The sequence below is a fragment of the Zea mays genome, chromosome 1 (genome assembly GCF_902167145.1).
Source record: "Zea mays cultivar B73 chromosome 1, Zm-B73-REFERENCE-NAM-5.0, whole genome shotgun sequence".
NCBI lineage: Eukaryota > Viridiplantae > Streptophyta > Magnoliopsida > Poales > Poaceae > Zea > Zea mays.
Window position 1 is genome coordinate 60,573,653 of NC_050096.1, and position 22,021 is coordinate 60,595,673.

The 22,021-nt window shown below is 43.6% G+C and overlaps 1 protein-coding gene across 2 annotated transcripts; it reads left to right on the forward strand.

Moving 5' to 3' along the window:
• The first annotated feature begins 1,448 nt into the window (after positions 1 to 1,448).
• On the forward strand, positions 1,449 to 20,504 carry LOC103634945 (chromatin-remodeling ATPase INO80). Of its 2 annotated transcripts, XM_020546378.2 has the most exons (22): positions 1,449 to 1,925; positions 3,193 to 3,277; positions 3,424 to 4,211; positions 4,293 to 4,493; positions 4,586 to 4,696; positions 4,926 to 5,311; positions 5,401 to 5,509; positions 5,598 to 5,678; positions 6,047 to 6,213; positions 6,318 to 6,443; positions 6,589 to 6,750; positions 6,831 to 6,888; positions 6,995 to 7,225; positions 7,384 to 7,530; positions 7,652 to 8,206; positions 9,792 to 10,049; positions 10,461 to 10,568; positions 11,046 to 11,140; positions 11,230 to 11,386; positions 12,426 to 12,626; positions 13,425 to 13,556; positions 19,628 to 20,504. In XM_020546378.2, exons 1-22 carry the CDS (start codon positions 1,857 to 1,859, stop codon positions 19,898 to 19,900), a joined length of 4,500 nt encoding a protein of 1,499 aa, XP_020401967.1. In that variant the 5' UTR covers positions 1,449 to 1,856; the 3' UTR covers positions 19,901 to 20,504. The 2 variants fall into 2 exon arrangements, with proteins under 2 accessions (XP_020401967.1, XP_035819674.1); XM_035963781.1 differs by lacking the exon at positions 19,628 to 20,504 and having other exon boundaries at positions 12,923 to 13,556.
• Positions 20,505 to 22,021: the final 1,517 nt, after the last annotated feature.

A 22,021-nucleotide genomic window follows, 5' to 3' on the forward strand; every position in this document is an offset into this window, starting at 1 on the left:
TTGTTTCAAAGTTCATTCCATAAACTTATCTAGAATATTTATAATTAGATGGTTGCATAATACTGATTGGTTGTAATGTAGTGGTGAAACAGAGGATTATGTATACCTAGAATCATAAATGAATTATGAAATCTTTTTCATAATAATATAACACACATTTGTACATAAGTTATTGTGGTATTATATGTTTCCGTTGCAACGCACGGGCACTCACCTAGTATATATAACAATAATAATAATAATAGTAATAATAATAATAATAATAATAATAATAATAATAATAATATAGTAATAATAATATTAAGGAGATTCTTAATAGTGGTTTGATCATAGCAATGCAGACGCAACTCTACTTTATGTGATAAAATTATATAATAACACTCGCATATATATATATATATTGCATCTAGAAAAAATGCCTCTAAATATGTTGTTCTACGAGCAGCGTTTCTTAGGTCCTAGATTTTCACGCCAAAGCATAAGTCTAAGGACCGGCCTTGGTTACAGATATTCTCACATGACTATAGTGTCGCTGTGTATATGTGGGGTAGGGGTTCAGAGAGTTTTATCGACATGAGAAGGTTTTTTTAATATATACCATAGGCGTCTTACCCTATAGGTGGAGGTTTAAGAGCATCCACAATAGTTAGGTAAGCAACTCTATAAATATGAATTAAAGAAATTTTCAAGAAAACTCTTCTCCAATAGTAGTGTAAAGCAAGTCCCTAAATTTACAAACTCTCTACAAAATTCAATTTCATTTCTACATTTAGCAACATTGTTGGGACTCCTGAAATCAACGTTTGCGCCAAATCCACTGTGAAAAGCCTACTCCCACCATTTGTTTTGTGCGTCCCATCATCTCGATGATCACAAATCCATCTCAGTGCTCCAAACACCTAGACGCCACCACCGTTAGAGAACCTCTTGTGTCGAGGCGCCACTATAGCGCCTCCTATGTCACCTTCATGCCGTCGCCGTGAGGACCTTTGTGGATGGTGTGTGCCTGTTGTTACGGCTGCCTGGTCTTTCATCGACAACTCCGACTTCACAAGACGTTGTTAGCATTTTTTTATGTAAGCCGATATGAAAGTTTACCTTATTAAGATCTGTAGCAGATCTTATACCGCTTGAAAAGTAAGTAAATGTTGTTGATAGGGATTTTCTGCACCAGTCCAATTAAAAGTAGAAAGTGGGTTCACTTATTTCTTGACGTGTGCAACTTTTAAAAAATTAGTAACCAATAAATAGAGATTGGCTGGATCACATATATTTTTTATTTCTTAAAATGTTTTAGCATATCTCTAAATCTATAATTTAACTCTCTAAATTTACAATTTAAGAAGTTTTGCATTCATTTTCTAATAACAAACTCCAAGAATTCTGTTTTGCCGCCAAAATTAACTCCGGATGGGATAAAAAAAAGAGAGAAGAAACAAAGGCCGTGTGGGCGCAGGCAGCCAGCACATACGTTGGCGCAGGCAGCAGCCGCAGCACATACGTTGGCGAGTGGAAAACCCAGGCCCAGACCCCTTCCGGTTTCGCTTTCCCTGCTCCCCTCTTCTCCTCTCTCCCCTCCGCGGCCAAGCCAGAGCCATGCCTCGTTCTACTACTTCCCCCACCACGTCACAACAGGGCATCCACACCACCCCCCACCGCCTCCCTCCACCTCCGCCTCCTTCCCCACCCCCCTTCCGCTTCCGCCCACAACCCTAACCTTAATCCCGTCGCCGCCGTAGCCGCGGACCGACTGGGCCGACTCCCGCACCGCGCCTTCGGCGTTATATTCGGTCCCTGCGTTCTCTCTCTCCGGTTCCCCACCTCCCGCGGCGAGCCGGGGCGCTAGGGTTTTCTACATGGATCCGCGCCGCGCACCCCCGCGGGGCGGCGGCGGGCTCTCTTACTCCACGCTGTTCAACCTCGAGGTAGCCGCTATTATTACTGTGTAGCTCTGCTCTGCTCTCTCTCTCTCTCTCTCTCTCTCTCTACCGTGAAGAGGGTTTCGCTGTGGATTGAACGCTGCGGGGTGGATGCAATTGTTGGGTTACCGAACTCGTTATTGCTCGGTTCTGGGTTAATTCTCTTCCCCGGGTTACTTATTTTGTACCATGTTTTTTTGGGTGCAATCTGGTGGTCATTTTGAGTTGGAGCCCCCTTTTCAGCCCGTCTGTTATGGCTGCCTAGTATCCGATTAATGTAGGTTGCGTAGTGGTGCTGCTCTATGTTGTATGGTAGCTGATACTCATTGCTCAACACTACTGTTTAATTGGTTTGGACTTTGGACTACCATTCAATTGCTGCATTGTGTTTTGCTAGGCCTAAGTCACTGGTTTCCCTTATTGGTTATTCTAGTCTAAGTACGGTTCTTAGTGTGTTGAAAATTCATGATCAACTGGTGTGCTTATTGTCTTGTTTAACTTATATCAGCTGCCTCCTGCTTAGTGTTTACTCATCATTTTTGTCAAAAAATATAGTATTTCATGCATGACTGAATATGTTTTGGTGCAGTTGCTTGCCTAAGTTGTTGTTCTTAATGTAGTCATACAATGTTATGAGTTACATACATCTCTTATTAGTTGCTGGGATCTATCTATGCTCTTTTGTCGTGCATTGTGTGTTGTGTGTTGTGCTCTACTGGTTTGCTTAGTTTGCAGTGTGTCAATTGTCACTATTGCTAATTTGCTATTCTTGCTTTCTCTAAACTGACACATACTAGTTTTGCTTGGTGTTTCATTCTTCGAAGCATGTGCACCCATAAACAATTTCCTTTGCCAAATGCATGTTCTCTGACAGTTCCTTGTCATGCTATTTTTATATAGTTTTCATCAGCAAAATACATAGTTGGGTTTTGGTTTTATGCAGTTTGCTAATCTTACGATTTGTGCCTGCTAAGGGAATTTTGGTAGACCATGCCAGTGTTGTTTATTTGTTTGCATCTTTGCTATTGAATCCATCATTTTATTACTCTTGTATTTTTATTTGCTGCTTATCTACCAAATTGGACTGTGTAGGATCTTTAAATCTTGTAGTCTCAGGTAGTGTAGAAATGGGTAGAGCAACACTGATGTTCTCTTGTTTTTTGAACTTTGTGAAGAAGAGAAGTTTATCTACTCTTGTTATGTTTTTATATGCCTTTTTATCCCTATTGGTATGCCATTCTGATGATGGGGGTTACTGGAAATGCTGTTGCAGCCTTTGCAGAACTTAAGGGTTCCTGTACCAGAAAATCTCGCCCGCTACGGGAACAGCAGCTCAAATGGGAGTCCAAGCAGTGAGGGTCAGCCACTTTTACCTATTTGACCTTTATTATGATGTTTTCTGTTTAAGAGTTATCTTTTGAATAGTAGCTTGTTTTTAAAATCCATCTTGCAGCTTGAGCAACTCTGTTACCATTTGTCATGTTATTCAGCTTCTCCTTTTTAGGTCAAGGATCCTTGTTGGATCAGTACAATGGTGTACATGATGCTTCCCATGGCTTGCATCGGAAGCGAAAAAAGCACCCTGATGGTGCCGGCGATGATGATCATGCAGATGCCTATAGTAACAAAATGATGGAGGATCACTACCGTGCGATGCTCAGTGAACATGTCCAGAAGTACCGAAGGTCAAAGTTTAAGGAGGGTGCTTTTATTTCCGATCCTTCTCAGGTGGCAATCCCCCAAATAAAACACAAAAACGGTGGTAAAAAAGTTATGAAGCACATTAGTAATTTCAGGGATATTGCGGCATTAAATGGGATAGAAGCTTCACATGAGTATAATTGGATAGAATGTATTGAAACTCATGGTGGTTTTAATAAGCTTGTAGCATCCGTTGATTCCACCTATTTAGATATGGGGGATAATATACACTACTTAGTTCCAGAGGGTTATGATAAGTTAGCATTATCCCTTAACCTCCCTATTTCTTCTGATATACGTGTTGAGGAGCACTTCTTGAAGGGCGCACTAGATTTGTGCACCCTATCAGCAATGCTTGGTACTGACCAAAGGTTTGAGGCTTCCAGCCATGGTGGATTATCTGAACCCCTGCCACAATTTGAATCTCTCAAGGAAAGGGTAAAGGTGCAGAAATTTTCTCTTCAAGTTACCGAGGACCCCTTTGCAATTCCGGAAGGAGCAGCTGGGAGGATACGAAGGTCTATTATATCAGAAACTGGCAATTTGCAGGTCCATTACGTCAAAGTCTTGGAAAAAGGAGATACATATGAGGTTGGTATTAGCTGATATAACTGTAGTTGCACTTTTATTTATTCATTTTTATTTAGCAACCATGTGATATTGTTAATGCAGATTATTGAGCGCAGCTTACCAAAGAAGCAAATAGTAAAGAAGGAACCTTTTGTAATCGTGAAAGAAGAGTCTGAAAAGACTTACAAACTCTGGCAGTATCTTGCTACTAAAAGCATTCCAAAGCATCACAGGAATTTTACTTCTTTGATGAAGAAACGACAAGTAGATGCGAAGCGCTTCTCTGATAGTTGTCAACGAGAGGTATTGTGCCCATTTATATTGTTGCCCTGTACTGTACCATTTTCATGCAATCTTGTTTACATTTTTATTGAATGTATGTCTGAAATATCCAGGTAAAATTCAAAGTAAGGAGGTCACTGAAACTGATGAGATGTGCTGCAATACGTACAAGGCAGTTGGCTAGGGATATGCTGATATTTTGGAAACGAGTAGACAAAGAGCAGGTTTTCTTTTTGCCCTTGCGGTCTGCTGAGGCTTATTTTGATTTTTCACATTCTGATTTCTCAGTCCTTTTCATTATCTGCATTGAGTTCAACATATACTCTCTCTTCATCTCCTCTTGCATATATCTTGTTTCTTTGGTTCAGTTTTGCACATGACTGCTTTCCTTTTAGTTGTCTTCAAAACATGTCACTTAAGATGATGACACTCAAATTCTTTTCCCGGTATCAGTATGAGTTGAGAAAAAAAGAGGAAAGAGAAGCTGCTGAAGCTTTAAAACGTGAGGAGGAGCTTCGTGAAGCCAAAAGACAACAACAGAGGCTAAACTTTCTGCTGTCACAAACGGAGCTTTATAGTCATTTCATGCAGAACAAGGCTGGTGGCTCAGCGCCACCTGATGAGGAAGATGTCCCTGATGAAGATGAGGAAGAAGATCCTGAAGAAGCTCAATTGAAAAGAGAGGCCTTGAGGGCAGCTCAGCATGCCGTTTCTCAACAAAAGATGAGGACTAATGCATTTGATAGTGAAACTGTGAGGCTTCGTCAAACTTCTGAGTCTGTTCTTCCAACTGATGATTCATCTAGCATGGATCCTAGTAAGATTGATCTATTACACCCGTAAGTTCTGCTTGAAAATTTCTTTATCATTTACAACATTATAAATGAGTTCTCTAGAACTGATTGATTTGGTACTATCTTATTTTTAGTTCAACAATGCCTGAGAAGTCATCTGTGCAAACACCAGAGTTGTTTAAGGGTGTATTAAAAGAATATCAGTTAAAAGGCTTACAATGGCTGGTTAATTGTTATGAACAGGTAAATTGTTAATGTTAAAGAAACATACATTTTGACCATTTAGTATGAGCACTACTCTTTGATTTACTTTAAATTTTTGGAATTGCAGGGGTTGAATGGCATTCTTGCTGATGAGATGGGTCTTGGCAAAACTGTTCAGGCTATGGCATTCCTGTCTCATTTGGCTGAGGTTGGTTAATTTATTTTTAACATAAAAAAATGTTTCCACTAGTCAATCCAGTGCTTGATTATTATTTTGTACCATGATGTGTTTGGGGTTTGTGATCGATCTCCTGTAATTTTAACTCATTTTTTATTCTTCCATCCAGTTAACATATCTATATCCTTTTTAGAATAAAGTACTCCCTCCGTTCCAAATTGTAAGTCATTTTGACTTTTCTAGATACATAATTCTTACTAAGTATCTAGGCATAGCGTATATCTAGGTGCATAGCAAAAGCCATGTACAGCCAAAATGACTTACAATTTGGAACAGGAGTGAGGAGTATAAATCTAACACTTAATGGTTGGATGCTAACCATTCGGTAAATCACACAGGACAAAAACATATGGGGCCCCTTTCTAGTGGTGGCTCCTGCATCTGTTGTGAATAACTGGGCTGAGGAGTTGATTAGATTCTGCCCTGACCTAAAGATACTTCCTTACTGGGGCCCAGAGAGGATGATTCTTCGAAAGAACATCAACCCCAAGCGTTTGTATCGCAGGTAAGTTGCTGGCTAGGGCAGAAACTTATGCGAGTGCCCCTTTTCTTGAAAAGGCTCATAACCTGATTGCCTAATCATCTAACCTTTCTCTCTTAACTCTGCAGAGATGCTAGCTTCCACATTCTTATTACAAACTATCAGATACTTGTGAATGAAGAGAAGCTTTTGAGACGTGTTAAGTGGCAATACATGGTACTGGATGAGGCCCAGGCTATCAAAAGTTCAAGCAGGTGACTTTACATGTTGAAATCTCTCTCTCTCTCTCTCTCTCTCTCTCTGTGTGTGTGTGTGTGTTCTCGTTGATTTATTAGGAACTATCCTATATCATATAGGCTATATGCCTCCCTTGCTTGACAAATTATTCCTCTGCTGCAGCCAGCGCTGGAAGACATTACTGAGCTTTAGCTGTAGAAATCGTCTACTTCTTACTGGGACACCAATACAGAACAATATGGCTGAGTTATGGGCACTTCTTCATTTCATCATGCCCACTCTATTTGACAGCCATGAACAGTTCAACGAGTGGTTCTCAAAGGGGTACTGATGTACTGTTCTCTTTGTTTCTAGTTGTACCTTCTTTTATCTTGTCCATCCTTAAGTTGCTAATGTTTTGGCAGTATTGAGGGTCATGCTGAGCATGGAGGAGCTTTGAATGAACATCAGCTTAGTAGATTGGTAAGACATGACCATACTGTTTATGTTATTGTTTATTGGATATTTTGAGTCCTGGTACAATTGCTATTCTCCTAAGATTATAATGGCACCTCTCCTTTTTTCACAGCATGCTATTTTGAAGCCCTTCATGCTCCGCCGGGTTAAGATTGATGTCATTGCTGAAATGACCAAAAAGAAAGAAGAAATTGTTCCCTGCAAATTGAGTTCTCGTCAACAAATTTTCTATCAAGCTATAAAAAATAAGATCTCGCTTAACGAGTTGCTTGATGGAAGTCGTGGCAATCTAAATGACAAGAAGTTACTTAGCCTGATGAATATTGTCATGCAGCTACGGAAGGTAGTATATCGTTATAGTACGTTTCTTGCTTTTGATCATATGTAGAATCATTTAGAAGAACCCAACTGTCCAGAAAATTTTCTTACCTATTGTATTTGCTAAAATTTGGCTCCTTTTCTGGTTGTAATTTGATGCTATTTCTCTACATTGCCTTTTAGGTCTGCAATCACCCGGAGCTGTTTGAGCGCAATGAGGGAAGCTCTTACTTTTACTTTGCTGATATCCCAAACTCACTTCTTTCTCCCCCGTTTGGGGCATTACAAGATGTACATTATGCAGGCAAGAGAAATCCTATAATCTTTGAGGTATATTTTTTCTGTTACCTTAGCCCTTGTCTTTTATTGGCCACGCTTGTACAGCCTCCTGCATATATTTCTTCCTGATCACGAACAATATATTAATATCTATCTTACTTAATCTCTTCAGATCCCAAAGTTAGTTTATGATGGAATCATCTGCAACACAGAAAATTCTGGAAGCATCTGTGGATTTCAGAATGGATATTTGAACAGGTTGTTTAATATATTTTTGCCAAGCAATATCCATCGCTCAGCCATTCCAGAAGTTAATTCATCAAATGAGTCTGTTTTATCATCTGGTGCATTTGGCTTTACACGTTTGTCAAACCTGTGCCCAGTTGAAGCTTTCTTCCTGGCCACTTCATCATTCTTTGAGGGACTAGCATTTTCAGTAATGCGATGGAATAGGAACTACACTGATGAAATTATGGATGCATTCCTTGATTCAGAAGATACTGACATCCAGTTCAGTCAGAATGATTCCACAAGAGTTCGTGCAGTTGCCCGGTTGTTGCTTTCTTCTACAAAGGCCAAGCCCAGCTTACTTAGGACAAAGATTGGAACTGGCCCAAGTGAAGGCCCATATGAAGCACTGGTGCTTTCTCATCATGACAGGCTTGCTTCGAACATAAGGGTTCTTCGTTCAGCATACACTTATATTCCGCCAGCTAGAGCACCACCTGTGAGTCCATTTCTCTTATCCATTTTGGTTTCTTTTGCATATTGCATTGCATGAGGTCATCAGTATGTATATAGTCATTTGAGTACATTTGCTGCTCTAAAGTTAAGAGTTCGGAACCTCCACATATATTAAGAAAACCTTGGTCGTTGGCAGTGGCGGAGCTCTATAAAACTATCGCCCCGGGCCACTCTATAAAACATGAAGGTAACCCCAATATATTGTGCGGCTAAATATACCGCTAAAACAAAATATACTATAAACAGACTAAGATATTATTTACCTCAATTCAATATCTAAAAATACAATAAACTTGAAAAAATATATAAAGGTACCTAATTAGAGGTGATTTGGTCCTTTCCCGACTCTAATAACTTCATCAACATTAGCACTTGAATTTGAACCTACACATTGCAAATTAATTATTTGTATAAAATGAGAGATACAACATGACAATATAACTAATAAATGCAAAATTGTATACCACTTGAACAATCTAGTATTTAGCTTGTTGTTCACTACAATCACTAGTAATAAAAAAGAAGTTGAGAAGAGCTTTACTGCTTAGTGCTTACAGTTAGTTGGAGCCTATCACCCTAGAGGCGTGTGGAGCAGTGGATGTGGATGGAAATTGGAATAGAGGCCGTCAGGCTGACTGTGCCTCACTGCAACACTGTCCGAGTGGGCACTGGTGGCTGGCTGAGCCGCCGAGGGGCGAGCCGGCGCCCGACGGCGGACGCTGGCCCTGGCTGGATGGCCAGACCCAGACGACGGAGCAGCGGAGGGCGGACCAACGGTTGAACTCTGGAGGGCGAACGGCGGACGGACGTCGTCGGTCGGTGGAGGGTGGACGGTGGACCGGCAGATGGGCGCCGGACGACCGACGACGCACGGGCGAACGGGCGCGCCGCACGCGAAGCCAAGCAGGTGGAGGCAGCCGGCGGGCGCCGTCATGCGTGGTCACGTGGATGCGCAAGCAGGCAGGCAGCGAAGCGGCTGGGAGCGTGGTATGGAAGGCAGCCAGGTAGAGAAGAGTAGCAGGCCTTTGAGGCCCGTTAGGGTTTCTTTTGGACCAAAATTCTCTCTCTCTATATTAAATGTTTTGGGCTACGTCCCGGGCCACGGCCCAGGTGGCCCGGGCCCAATATCCGCCCCTGGTCGTTGGGGGAAAGACCGCTCCCACGGTATTTCACTAAGAAGAGCTCGACTGGAGCTTGGCTGAGAAAAAGACACAAAAGCTGGCCCCTTCCATACACGGGGATGCTGCCCCTATGGTTTGGGTCTTGACCCGTGCTTTGAGGCCCAACTCACACAACCAGCCCTTTACACGAGGGCCCACCCACTATAGGTCGGTTCACCCATGCCGACCAAGTGAACCAGCGAGTGACTTTTTTAACCTTAGCTTGAAATTCGTTCCCACGAGGAGTCAAATCTAGGACATGAGGAGTGCTACTAGAGCCACCTAACCAACTTAGCTAGGGGGCCGTTCGCAGGAACCTCCACATATTGTAGGAGTTGTTCTTTTACATCTATATGTTTTAATCAAATATATTGTGGTGTTCATTAACAGCCTTTTGCCCTTTGCCAGATAAATGTTTCATGTGCTGATCGAAATTTTGCCTATAAGTTCACTGATGAGATGTATGATCCTTGGGTCATGAAACTGTTCCTGGGATTTGCTCGTACTTCCGAGTTCAATGGTCCTAGACAACCAGTTGCTCTTCATCCTTTGATACAAGAACTCAATACTGATTTGCCTATCCTTGAGCCGATGCTGCAGCTACCCTATAGGATATTTGGGTCTTCTCCACCGATGAGTAATTTTGATCCAGCTAAAATGCTCACTGTAAGTCTTCATCACTTCTGCTGTGTTATGTTGCACAATTGCACATTGTTGTTTATGCTTGTTCTTTCATCTGCTGGCCTGCATAATTTTATTCCCCTTTTAGTCCTGTTTGCACATTTGGCTCATTTCCTTAGATTAGATTAAATTTGAAACAAATGTTGAAAATTTCTTGAAGGAGTCCCTCATCCAAATAGAGGTCTCTAAGTTATTATTTATATCAATGTGGATCTGTGGTGTCTTTTGAACTCTTGGAGCTTATAAGCGCTCAAATATGTCTTTGGAAAGGATACAGCTTGATTATTAGAATGTTTGGAGTGAACTCCTTTACATAAAGGCCAAGCAATTTCTGTTTTTAATTGCACCTTTAGCTATTGTGGTACCGTGTTACTAATATGGAGTGCTTGATGGCAGGATTCTGGGAAGCTCCACACCTTGGATATGCTACTACGGCGCCTTCGAGCTGAAGGTCACCGTGTGCTTCTTTTTGCTCAGATGACTAAAATGCTGGACATTCTTGAGGTATTACTTTATGCTACATGTTTACTGTTTAATGTGTGCTATGCTACATGTTTGTACTTTCTATGCAGTATGCACACACATTTTGCAAAATCTACTACTAATGCTATAAGTGTACTAGTGTAGTTATATACTTTTGTAGCCATAGATACCAAATGATGCATATCAATTTCGGTTCCACTATTTGTAATGCTAACATTGTGGCTTCCGTGAAGGAACTGAAAACAGATTCCTAAATATTTCAGCAAAGTTTAAAACTTTTGTGTTGGGGTTGGGTTGTGTGAGTTGTGTTGAGTGTGTGGATGTTGTGTGTTTCTGTATTTTTTATCTTTTTTCCTTAATGCAATGATACATAGCTCTCCTCCATATTCAAGAAAAAAAGAGTTGTCTGTCCATTATTCCTGGAAAATGTACTGTTAGAGTCTGGCGCACTAAAATTATTATTCTTTCAATTTATGACTGAATATGCTATATTTACAGGATTACATGAATTTTAGAAAATTCAAGTATTTCAGACTTGATGGGTCTTCTGCAATCTCAGACCGCCGTGACATGGTCCGAGCTTTCCAGAACAGGTTTGCATATCAATGTATTGGTGGCAGGGTTAAATGCTGTAATACGATGACATGTTTAAACATGGCCTTAACCACTTTTCTCTCTGTAGGAATGATGTATTTGTTTTCTTGTTAAGCACAAGAGCTGGGGGGCTTGGTATTAATTTGACTGCTGCTGATACTGTTATTTTTTATGAAATTGACTGGAATCCAACACAAGACCAGCAGGCAATGGATAGAACACACAGACTTGGTCAAACAAAGGAGGTAACTGAAAACAGTTTATGCTGATTTTGTTTCTTCAGTTCACAGACCATCATTTATGATTTTTAAATGACATCTGAACATCATGACAAACTTACATCTAAAACACTGCGAAAGGGCCTCTAGCGTAATGGTTAAGGCTTCTGAGTAGCACCTCCAGGTCTCGGGTTCGATCCCCTCGGGGGTGAATTTCTGGCTTGGTTAAAAAAATCCCCTCACTGTGCTTTGCCCGCTCCCAGGTTACGTCATGTGCGCCACCCTCTGGTTGGGCCATTGCAGAGTGGGCGGCGACTGCCCGCTAGTGATGGGGACCAGGGTTCGGGGATTTTCTCGGCCGGGACCATGTTTCGGTCTCTTCTTAATATAATACCGGGAAGACAACATTTCCCTCCCCGGCTGATATTTTTTTTACTTCGAAAACATGGACACTTGAAGTTTGATTAACTTCTGTATGATAATCTTTATAGTTAACTTGTTTCACATTTCGAAAGTTAGATTGATTATTAATGAAAGCTAACGAGGTGTTTAATTTTCATATCCACTTTTAGTCATCATTTCTTTCATTCAGTTTATTTTGAAAGTGTCCACCACCCCTTTTCTTTCCTTTTTTTCTCCTTGTAGATTGTTGTTCTACAATAAAGTCAGACTTAATTGCCAACCCTGTTAACTCTTCTGACAGCATTCCTTGTTGCTACTAGTCACAAATTTTTTCTTGGATATCGACACAATCTCCGAACATATTTTTTAACTGCTAATTCCTGTTGTTGTATGTTTATAGAACCTAATAGTAAAGTAGTAAAGGTACTTTCTGAGACAAATCTAAACATTTTTTTGAGTTTTTAATGTATATCCTTAATGGAGCATTGATTAAATTTCTAAAGTTTGACTGCTTATGTCGAAAGCAAGTTGTATTTTTTACCATTGGTTGTGAATTGGCTTCTTGGCTGTTACTGGAATTAAATATCTTTGTTGTTTGATTATGTGTGAATAAGTTTTATAATAGGGCAGGTCCTTATATTTTCTTTGAAACCTGCTATTTTAGGTAACTGTGTACAGGCTTATATGCAAAGATACTATCGAGGAGAAAATATTGCAAAGAGCAAAGCAGAAAAATGCAGTGCAAGAGTTGGTTATGAAGGGGAAACATGTTCAGGACGATCATTTGTTGAGACAAGAGGATGTTGTTTCATTACTTATTGATGACACACAAATTGCACATAAGTTGAAAGAAATATCCATGCAGGTAAACATCACATTATAGTGTCATTTCCATCTTTTTGTCACTTATATGATTATCTGGTACTCATACAATCGGAACACATATCCAACAAAAATATATTTTGCAATGTCAGTATTAGCTTGTAGCAATTGCTATGATATGTCACATAGTTGTAAATGGAATGGAACTGCTGCATAGGTGATATATATTTGCAAGTATTTGAACGATTTTATTTTTTTGGAGACATCATCTCTGATATCACAATACTTACTGATACCTGCACGGTATACCAATACATTTCTCAAATTGCATATTTGCAGCCTTAGAGGATTGCCCATGCAGAGAGGATTGGACTTACAATGGCAACTGGGAGTCTCTGGATCCCTCTAAAATAGGGGAAGATGAACATGTGTTAAATTCGTAGGTGGAAGAGTCAAACATGAAGGGACAACATAGTTTAGCTTTTACTGGTGGTGGGGGAGAGGGACATATAATAATCGTATTTGGGTTCTTTGGTTTTGGGTTATTACGTCGTTATGATTGTACTTTATTGTGCTCTATATTGTTCTACTGTCCAGAAATTTACTGTTCTTGCTGGTAGGCTGGGCCACGGGTGTCTCTATATATGGTTAAATAAATTTACCTGTCTGTTAGACTAATTTAAGAAAATATTGGTCTACCCCTTTTAACAGTGGCCTGTAGTACCAATCTTGTATTAGTTTATAATATTTCCCCTTTGTTTCTGGAAACAATATTATATTTAAATCCAATGGGAAAAAGTCTTGCATGAACTTCATTTTTCATCTTCATTTGCCATTTTAGGCGAAGGATCGACAAAAGAAAAGACGAGCAAAGAGCATCAAGGTTGACAAAGAAGGAGATTTGACGCTTGAAGACTTGGATGATGCTACTGCTACTGCAGAAGCTGTAGATCAAGATAAAACAAGCAAAAAGGTACTTGTGTGAAATATATTTGAGCTTTTGATTTACCTGTTTAATTTATTTTTCCCACATCCTCCGAACGACCATTATTTGTTTTATATATATATACCTTTAGTTCCTTGAACTTTCTTTAATTGTTCATATGCACTTGGCAGCAAAGAATCTTAACAGAGTTCAATATGCAAGCTTGGAATTCAAATTTAGTGTAAAAGTAAACATACATTCAAATTTTTGTAGTTTTTTAATGCAATGGCAGGACCTATGCCTTTCAATTAAGAAGAAAGACTGGCCTAGTTTATAAGGGAAACAGGCCTAAAAACCTCACATCACACAATTTATTAAAGGAAAACCAACAAAAGACCTAAACACGACAACCTAGATAACTAACCCTAAGCAACCCACTTACACACAAAGATAACACAACTGATGGAGCCACCACATATCATTATTGCCAGGTTGTAGTGGTAAGCAACCCCAACTTCCTATAATGAACATCAACCGAAGCCCTAATTGTTAGCGTGTTGTGTATCACCTGTAATGGGCCCTGTCCAGCTCATGTACTTGGCTATATAAAGCCCCTACCAATTAGGGCTACGAGTTTATATTCTATCCAACATGGTATCAAGCCACTCTCTTCCTCCTTCCCTCCCCCTAGCCGTTGGCTTCTTTTCTCCTCGATGGCCTCCCTCCTAGGACAATGGCCTCTCAGACGCGTTCCTCCCTCGCGTTGGCATGCACGCCCTTCCCCAGCCGTCGGCATCCTTTGTGGTGGCGGTCGCCCGCCTCAGCCTCCACCCCGCCTCCCCCCAACCCGCGTCAGCGTCGGCCAACCGCCGGATCCCTAGCCTCGGCTTGCTGGCGCCGCCCGGCCTCGCGCTCTCCCTCTAGACCGGCCACGCGTGGCCCTCGCTCCACGAAGCCCAAACACGTCTCCCTTGACATTCTCCCTCCCTTTCTCGTGCCAGCCTGATGTTGTCCATCATCCTGCACACTGCACATCGCTGCACAGGGCGGCACCAAGGTATCGGTAGATGCCATGGTGCGCCAGCTCGGGGCGTAGCTCGGCAACGACCTCTCCCCAAGGCGCAGCTCATCCACAGTGTCCTTGTCGTGCTCCTGCGCAATAGATGCCCTTCGACTCCACCTCGTGCAACAACAATGTTAAGTTCGTGTAAGGACCCTTTTGACCCTGCAATCGCCACCGTCGGGGCCTTTGCCGAGGCTCCTGCATAGCAGTTGTTCTTCACCACCTCGCACACCTGGGCGGCTGGCCTCTCCATCCTCGGCTCCTCGCCACCCAGATCACACTCTTCTATATGCTGGACATGCCCACAACCCCTGCTGTGAGCCGACCATCGTCTCTGTCACCCTTGGAGGCAACATCCCCTGCCTCTGTTGTGTCGCCACCCACCTGCAACCTGTCCTCGCCCATCAGTTCACCTCCCCTCCTGTCCTCTCCCTTCTAGAAGCGACGCGGACGCCCTGTGTCTCCACACTGTCAACGCCTTGCTACATTGCTCCCTTCCTTTAGGACGACCCAAACGCGCCCCCAGACACACCCCTCACAGCGATAAGCTCCTCGCTGCACCCCGCGACAGTGCTCCTCGCTACGACGCCTCTTCCCACTGGCCCGTTCGCCGCTTCGACTCTTCTCTCTAAACGCTCTTGCCGTGGGCGCACCCTTCACCTCTACGACGCCTTCCATCGCTGTGACTACCGTCACACACTCTCCTTTGGGCTCCCCCTACTTCGCGGCCCAATACGCCGCTCCCGACCTTCTCTTCTCCATCCGCATGGGAGCATGGGTGGCCTGCAGGTGTCGACCTATCCCTTCCTGCACCTGCTCCCTTGATACCATCCTTCGCTCCGCGGTCCAGGTGCCTCCTTACCGTGTGCGCGTATCCCTTCACGACTAGGCCATGAACCCGGTTCTCCGTGACTGTGTCGAGCTCTGCAACCATTTGGTCTCCCCTCGGGAGCCATGTTCACTCGATGGTCACATGTCGTTCAGTCGGTGTTCTCTACCCAGTTGACCAGCTAGAGCTCACGACTGCCCCTGCTTTGGCTCCCTTGCCTGCCCCCTCCTCTGTCCGTACCACGCTTGCTGATCCTCACTGTCGTCGTGCTATGCGACTCTGCTGGCCAATCACATCTGGGACTTGGTGCCATGTCTCTCTAGATTGGTACAAGGCCCGTTGGGTTCTTCGAGGCTTCACTCAGCGCCTCAAAGTGGACTACGACAAGAGATTCAACCTCGTCGTCAAGCCCGCCACTGTTTGGACCACCCTCTTCCTCGCCCTCCCGGGATTGGGCGGTCCACCAACTAGACATCAAAAAGGCCTTCCTTCATGGCACTCTTAATGAGACGGTGTACTGCAGCTAGTCCGTCGTCTTTGTCGACCACTCGCTCGGGTATGGTGTGTAAGCTTAACCGCTCTTGTATGGCCTTAGGCAGGCGCCACAAGCTTGGTACAGTCACTTTGCCTCCTACTTGTTCTCCCTCGGCTTCGTCGAGGCCAAGTCGGACACGACCTTGTTCATCCTTTGGTGCGGCGATTACATCGTCTACCTCCTCTACGTCAACAACATAGTGCTCACAACATCCAGTGTCGCCCTCCTCCAGCGCACGATCGTCGTCCTGCAGCGCGAGTTCGTGATGAAGGACCTAGGCCTCTCCACCACTTCCTCGAGGTCATCGTGAAGCGTTGCCGCAGGGCCTCTTCACCAGCGTCAATACGCCATGAACATTCTAGAGCGAGCTGTCATGTTCGACTAAAAGTCCTGCTCCACGCATGTTGACACTCAGGCGAAGGTCTTCGACAATGACGCCTCCCCAGTCTGTGACATGACGATATACCGGAGCCTCGCCGAGGCTCTACAGTATCTCACCTTCACTCGACCCGACATCCCCTACACAGTCTAGCACGGGTGCCTTCACATGCACACCTCGCGGGAGCCCCACCTCACCGTTGCGAAGCGGATTCTTCGCTACCTCCACGGTATCCTCGATTATGGTCTTCTTATTCGGCCCTCTTCGACATCTGAGCCGATCGTCTACACAGACGTTGATTGAGTCGGTTGCCTGACACGCGTTGATCCACCTCTGGCTACGCCGTGTTTCTGGTCGCCAACCTTGTCTCCTGGTCCTTAAGCGACAACCCGTCGTCTCTGGCTCCAGCGTTGAGGCCGAGTATCGCGTTGTGGCCAACGGTGTGGCCGAGACGTCCTGGCTCTGTCAGCTGCTCTAGGAGCTCTACACCCCCTCGCTTGCGCCACACTGGTCTACTTCGACAACGTTAGCATGGGTCTACCTCTCTACCAATCCCGTGCAGCACCAGCACAAAGCACATGGAGATTGACCACTTTGTCAGCAAGCGTGTCACCGTTGGCGATGTCGGCGTCCTCCGTGTCTCGACCACTCGTAGTTCATCGACATCTTCACCAAAGGGTTCCTATCCACATGTAATGGGCTTTGCCCAGCTCATATACTTGGCTATATACTAATTCAGCCCCTACCCAATTAGGGTTAGGGTTTCTATGTATCCAACACTAACAAGCCTGTCCTCCAAAGAAATTGAACACAATGTATCATCGCTGCCAAGCTTTGCTGCACCCAACAACAGAAGCAACTTCGACAACGACGCCTCCCCAGTCGGTGACATGACGATATACCGGAGCCTCGCCGAGGCTCTACAGTATCTCACCTTCACTCGACCCGACATCCCCTACGCAGTCTAGCACGGGTGCCTTCACATGCACACCTCGCGGGAGCCCCACCTCACCGCTGCGAAGTGGATTCTTCGCTACCTCCACGGTATCCTCGATTATGGTCTTCTTATTCGGCCCTCTTCGACTTCTGAGCCGATCGTCTACACAGACGTTGATTGAGTCGGTTGCCTGACACGCGTTGATCCACCTCTGGCTACACCGTGTTTCTGGGCGCCAACCTTGTCTTCTGGTCCTTAAGCGACAACCCGTCATCTCTGGCTCCAGCGTTGAGGCCGAGTATCGCGTTGTGGCCAACGGTGTGGCCGAGACGTCCTGGCTCGGTCAGCTGCTCTAGGAGCTCTACACCCCCCTCGCTTGCGCCACACTGGTCTACTTCGACAACGTTAGCATGGTCTACCTCTCTACCAATCCCGTGCAGCACCAGCGCAAAGCACATGGAGATTGACCTCCACTTTGTCAGCAAGCGTGTCGCCGTTGGCGATGTCGGCGTCCTCCGTGTCTCGACCACTTCGTAGTTCATCGACATCTTCACCAAAGGGTTCCTATCCACATGTAATGGGCCTTGCCCAGCTCATATACTTGGCTATATACTAATTCAGCCCCTACCCAATTAGGGTTAGGGTTTCTATGTATCCAACACTAACAAGCCTGTCCTCCAAAGAAATTGAACACAATGTATCATCGCTGCCAAGCTTTGCTGCACCCAACAACAGAAGCAACTTCGACTTCGCCACTGATCTTTTTTTTAGAACTATGCAGGAGAACTGCGTGTCATTTCATTAAGGAAGAAAAAGATACAAATACAAGGAGGCGGTTACCCCCCCCCCCCCCCCACCACCACCAAGGAACACTTTACACAACAACTGAACACGACCTCTACGACCACACCTAGCCTAAGGAGCCTCCCTCAGGAGGAGCTTCTTAAGGTTAGAAGCCCCACATGTGGGATTCAACAGCCACCTGAGCAAAGATCACTTGTGGCTGAGGTTGAACTCCATCGAGCACGCACACATTTCTGTGCTTCCAAAGCTCCCATATGACCAAGGATAGCAGCGGTGGCTTTACACCACCAGGTCCAAACCCGGCTAGAGGAAATGGGGCGTGGGACCATATCAAGCTTAAGTTTCCTCAAAATCCCTTCCCATATTTATCTGGACAGCACACAGGAGACTAGGATGTGAAGTATGGTTTCATCCGCCTGATCACAAAATGGGCATGCTGCTTGATGTGGTAACCCTATTGTTGATGGCCAGCCAAGCAAATAATTTACAGTTTGCTGGAGCCCAACTCTTCCAGACTTATCTCCAGGGGGCAAACTGAATGGTCCCTATGAACATTGCTTGGTAGGCTGATTTGCAGGAATATGTTCCATTAGATGATAATTTCCAAATTTGTCGGTCAGGGACTCCTGGCTGCAACACCATACCATCAACGAGATATTCAGCAAGGACCTGAACTGTTTGTGCTCCTTCTATGTCCTCCACCCAAGATCTGTTCACAAGTGCCTGGCTCACTGTACGCCGCTGCACGGTTCTTTTATGTACTGAACTGAAAAGGTTAGGAGACAATTCCACAACAGTTTTCCCTTGCAGCCATCTGTCAGCCCAGAATTTTGTATTTTCCCCATTGCCAACCAAGGTGGTAACCACCGCATCGAAGAGAGCATGAGGCTTCTTTGGTACATGGATGGGCAGCCCGACCCAAGGTACCCAAGGTCGTGAGTTGTCTGTCTTTTGTAACCACAGCCATCTAATACGCAGTGCCCAGCCGAACCGTTCGCGGTCATGCACTTCCAGACCACCATACTTGAGAGGCCGCTGAACTCTAATGTAGGAGAGTCAAGGACGCGCGACAAGTAGCGAACCTGAAAGAGACCGGCCTCAATGGATTGAACTTAATTTAAGCACCTATTTAAACCTTATATGGGGTTTCGATTTGGGCTATATTGGTTGAACTTGACTTGCATTTTAGTCCATATATGATGACTAATACTATGACTGCTGTATTTGTGCAATATCAGTGCAAATTGAGAGCACCAAACAGAAATGATCGGGCTTGAGAATTCTCTGCTACTATGAATTTCTTGCATTTGCCTTCGTGAGCCACTATGCATTTTGACGTCATATTCGGGTGCCTCATCTTGCAATCAAAATTGCCGTTCTATTTGTTGCTCTTGAGAGTTGAGACCTTTTAATTTGATGCTCGAGAGTTGAGACCTTTTGTATTGGTTACTCGTAGGGTGCAAAACAGTTATGCTCAAAATTGTTTTTATATGTTCTCTTGCCACCTTGTCTATCCAACTTGATATTTTTTAAGAAGCCTTGCTAATTAATTTTCTTAAAAAATATTTCCAGAAAAAGAGCTCCCACAAGAAGCATACGAATACTCATGACAATGACAGTACGGACAAGAATGGAGAGCCCGATGTGGGAGGTGATCACCCGGGGAGTATTCACACAGAAAATGAACAGATCGGCGAACCAAGGCCTAAAAGATCAAAAAGGCTGATGAAGAGCATTACTGATAAGGAACTAGCGGCTGCTGCAGGTGATGAGGAACCGGCAGAAAATCACAGAGCCCATGATTATGATGGTACAGAAGAGGTTCAAGACGGCACTGCAGCCTGATCCACTTGACATATAAACGAGAACCGAGGATGATACATGGCAAGACGAGTAATTTACTATGCTGAGCTTGGGCATCAGAGGTGTGTAGATCAGGAGCCTTCTACATGGTACAGACATGGGAAGCACACAGATTATTTAACCACACACCTCCCATACTAAAATCAGCGAAATCAGGTGATTAGGCCGTCAGTGCGGTGGTCCGTAGCAATAAGCTGACAGAGGGAGAGGGTGTTGCCTTTTAGAGGCGAGGGCTATATCCTCCAGAGGTTAACATGCAGTCCACATCTGCAGTATTCGTTGTGCTGGCTGTGACCATAATGGAGGAGGTGGAGGGTCCATGACCAGCACACACAGAAATAGTTTCGCGTAAAGAGGGTAGCTATATCTGTATTGGCGATAGTTTTGGTGTTGATAATTAAAGCAATGGAACACGGCTGGAAAATAGCTGCCGTGATGTTGTAATGTATTTTAAGGGGGGCGTTTGGTATGGCTCAATCCTAACTTCAGAGTTGTAAAGTAGTTTTGGGAGCTGCAGTATAAATTTAATTTTCGACTTTTGGAACACAGCTGTCAAACACCCTCTAAATAGTTTGTTTTTGTCGAACGACAGATTTGTCATGCAAAAATTTCACGCCATCATTCAAACAAGCCCACGTCTATTAGCCCGTAGAAGCACCGCCCGAATAAAAGCACATCTCCAATAAACTCAATATATGGCTAATGCCCAATGGGACCTACTCGGTTTTAGTTTGTTCTAAAGATGGCAACGACTGAAGATTCGCCGGATTTTACTACTCCAGGACTGGCCTGTTAAACTAAAAACTTTCTACTCTAGCTAATACCCGTACCTATACATAGGTACAATTCCACACGTATATCGAGATCCGTCAGGTATTCTATACGTGACGGATACCCATATCCGTCTAGAGTGCTGGAGTTGCGTCTATCCGTTCAACTTAGTTTATGGCGAATGATGAGCGTTGAGTGACAACGTCCGGCCTTCCATCTTCCAGGTGCGAATATTGCCACATGCCTGCGTGCGGTTTGGTCGCTTGAATTGCACATTAACGAATAGTCGCATCGCAGAAGCTTGGAGTCTTGGACGTGCTTTACTGTTTTAGATGGTTGTCTATCTATTGATGTCATGTGTCTTAAGACCCATGTAGCGTGTAGTACTCAGGAGCCAGGAGCCCAAGATAAATCATTAAGTTAGAATAAAAATTTAGAGAATTGTTGGCTATATTCTGGGTATTTTATACCCATAGGTACACGTGTACGAGTTTAATGAGTACTTACTCGTACACGTTGCATTGGGTCTTTTTTTTCTCATTAACAAACTCGTAGATATAAAATTACGACTAAACCCGTTCCCTAATAGAGTAATTACCCACCAGGTAACGGGTAATTGGTCCACGTTGCCATCTTTAGTTTGTTCCAGTAAGAACATCTCCATTAGTTCTTAAAAATGGTCCTAAACTTAGATTTACCAAGTTGCTAAATATATATAGGGAGCAAAAAGAACTCTAGTCTCCAACCATTTCCAATTCTTAGGTTGTTAAATATTTTTTTGGCTTTTCTAATTATTACTTGCAGCTTAAAATTTGGTTCATTTGTATGACAAAGTTCAATAATCATTATTCTTCTCTTGATTACCATTTTTCGTTATTATGAGTCATGGTCGGTCGTTTTTATCTAATTTTTTGGATGGGTCAAATTTAGACTTGTCAAACAAGGAAAATGAAATCATTTTTTCGTAGCTTGAATTATTCAAAGTGCATCGATGGCAGACAATGGATTTTATACTGCGTTTAACACGCGAAATAGACCATTGAGAGTGTCAAACAACTCCCTAAGTCTAGGGAATAAATAGAGATATTTAGAAAGCTAATATATTTTGGGACCTTATTTAAAGAATTTAAAGAATTGTTGGAGCATTAATTTTGGTTAATAACATCCTAAATTAAATTTAGGAACTTTTAGGAACTACTTGAGATGCTCTAAACTCGCTATATGGCTAATGCATTGGGCTTCGTTACATTGTTCCAGCAATCTAGCTATATATGGCTAATTTCCCATGGGGTCTACTCTTGGCACTGTGACTTATAGGACATTTTTTGTTTG